Source organism: Fukomys damarensis, unplaced genomic scaffold (genome assembly GCF_012274545.1).
Source record: "Fukomys damarensis isolate Sample0158 unplaced genomic scaffold, DMR_v1.0_HiC HiC_scaffold_23, whole genome shotgun sequence".
Lineage (NCBI taxonomy): Eukaryota > Metazoa > Chordata > Mammalia > Rodentia > Bathyergidae > Fukomys > Fukomys damarensis.
Window position 1 is genome coordinate 7,592,359 of NW_022900935.1, and position 715 is coordinate 7,593,073.

General features: G+C 63.5%; 1 protein-coding gene across 1 annotated transcript in view; it reads left to right on the forward strand.

The window, feature by feature from the left end:
* Positions 1-715, forward strand: part of Bmp8a (bone morphogenetic protein 8a) — a gene marked incomplete at its 5' end in the record, with an annotated part of 14,867 nt that continues 14,152 nt past the window's right edge. The window contains one exon of the mRNA XM_033767228.1: positions 1-335. Coding sequence (XP_033623119.1) covers positions 1-335 — 335 coding nt within the window. The remainder of the gene's footprint in view (positions 336-715) is intronic.

Here is a 715-nt window from a genome sequence, read left to right on the forward strand (position 1 = left end):
CCTGGTGGACTGGTGGAGCCCTGTGTACACCTGGGGCAGAGCCTGCAGAAGAGGAAGCTGGCCCTGATCGGGCTGCCCGGCTTCCCACTCCAGAGCCCAAGCCGTCTCAGCTGCTCTCGACTGCCTCTCCCGCTTTGTCTTCCAGTGGAGCGTGACCATGCCCTGGGCCACCAGGAGCCCCACTGGAAGGAGTTCCGCTTCGATCTGACACAGATCCCGGCCAGGGAGGCCGTCACCGCTGCCGAGTTCCGGATTTATAAGGTGCCCAGCACCCACTTGCTCAACACGACTCTGCACGTCAGCGTGTTCCAGGTGGTCCAGGAGCACTCCAACAGGTGCCGTCCTTCCGCCCGGGCCGGTCCTCTGTGTCCTGCTAGCCCTGGGATGGGGAGCGTTTCCCAGAGGACGAAAGGGGTGCTTCCTGGGAGAGCAGCCTCAGAGACGGGAAAGAGGCTGGGCCTGAAGCTCTGCACTGCCTTGCTGTCCCGGCTGTAGGGCTTTGGACGGAACCCTGAGCCGCTGCGCCTCAGTCTCCCCAGCTGGTCGTGAGCACAGAAACATGGACTGGGGTGGAGAATGAGACCGAAGGCAGGAAGGAGCCCAGCCCAGCCCAGAGCCAGGGTGGGGTGGCTGTTCCAGCAATGGTCCCAGGAGTCAGGGAGGCTGGCCCTCCACCCTCGGTTAATTGTTCTTTCGTGTCCACAGGGAGACTGTG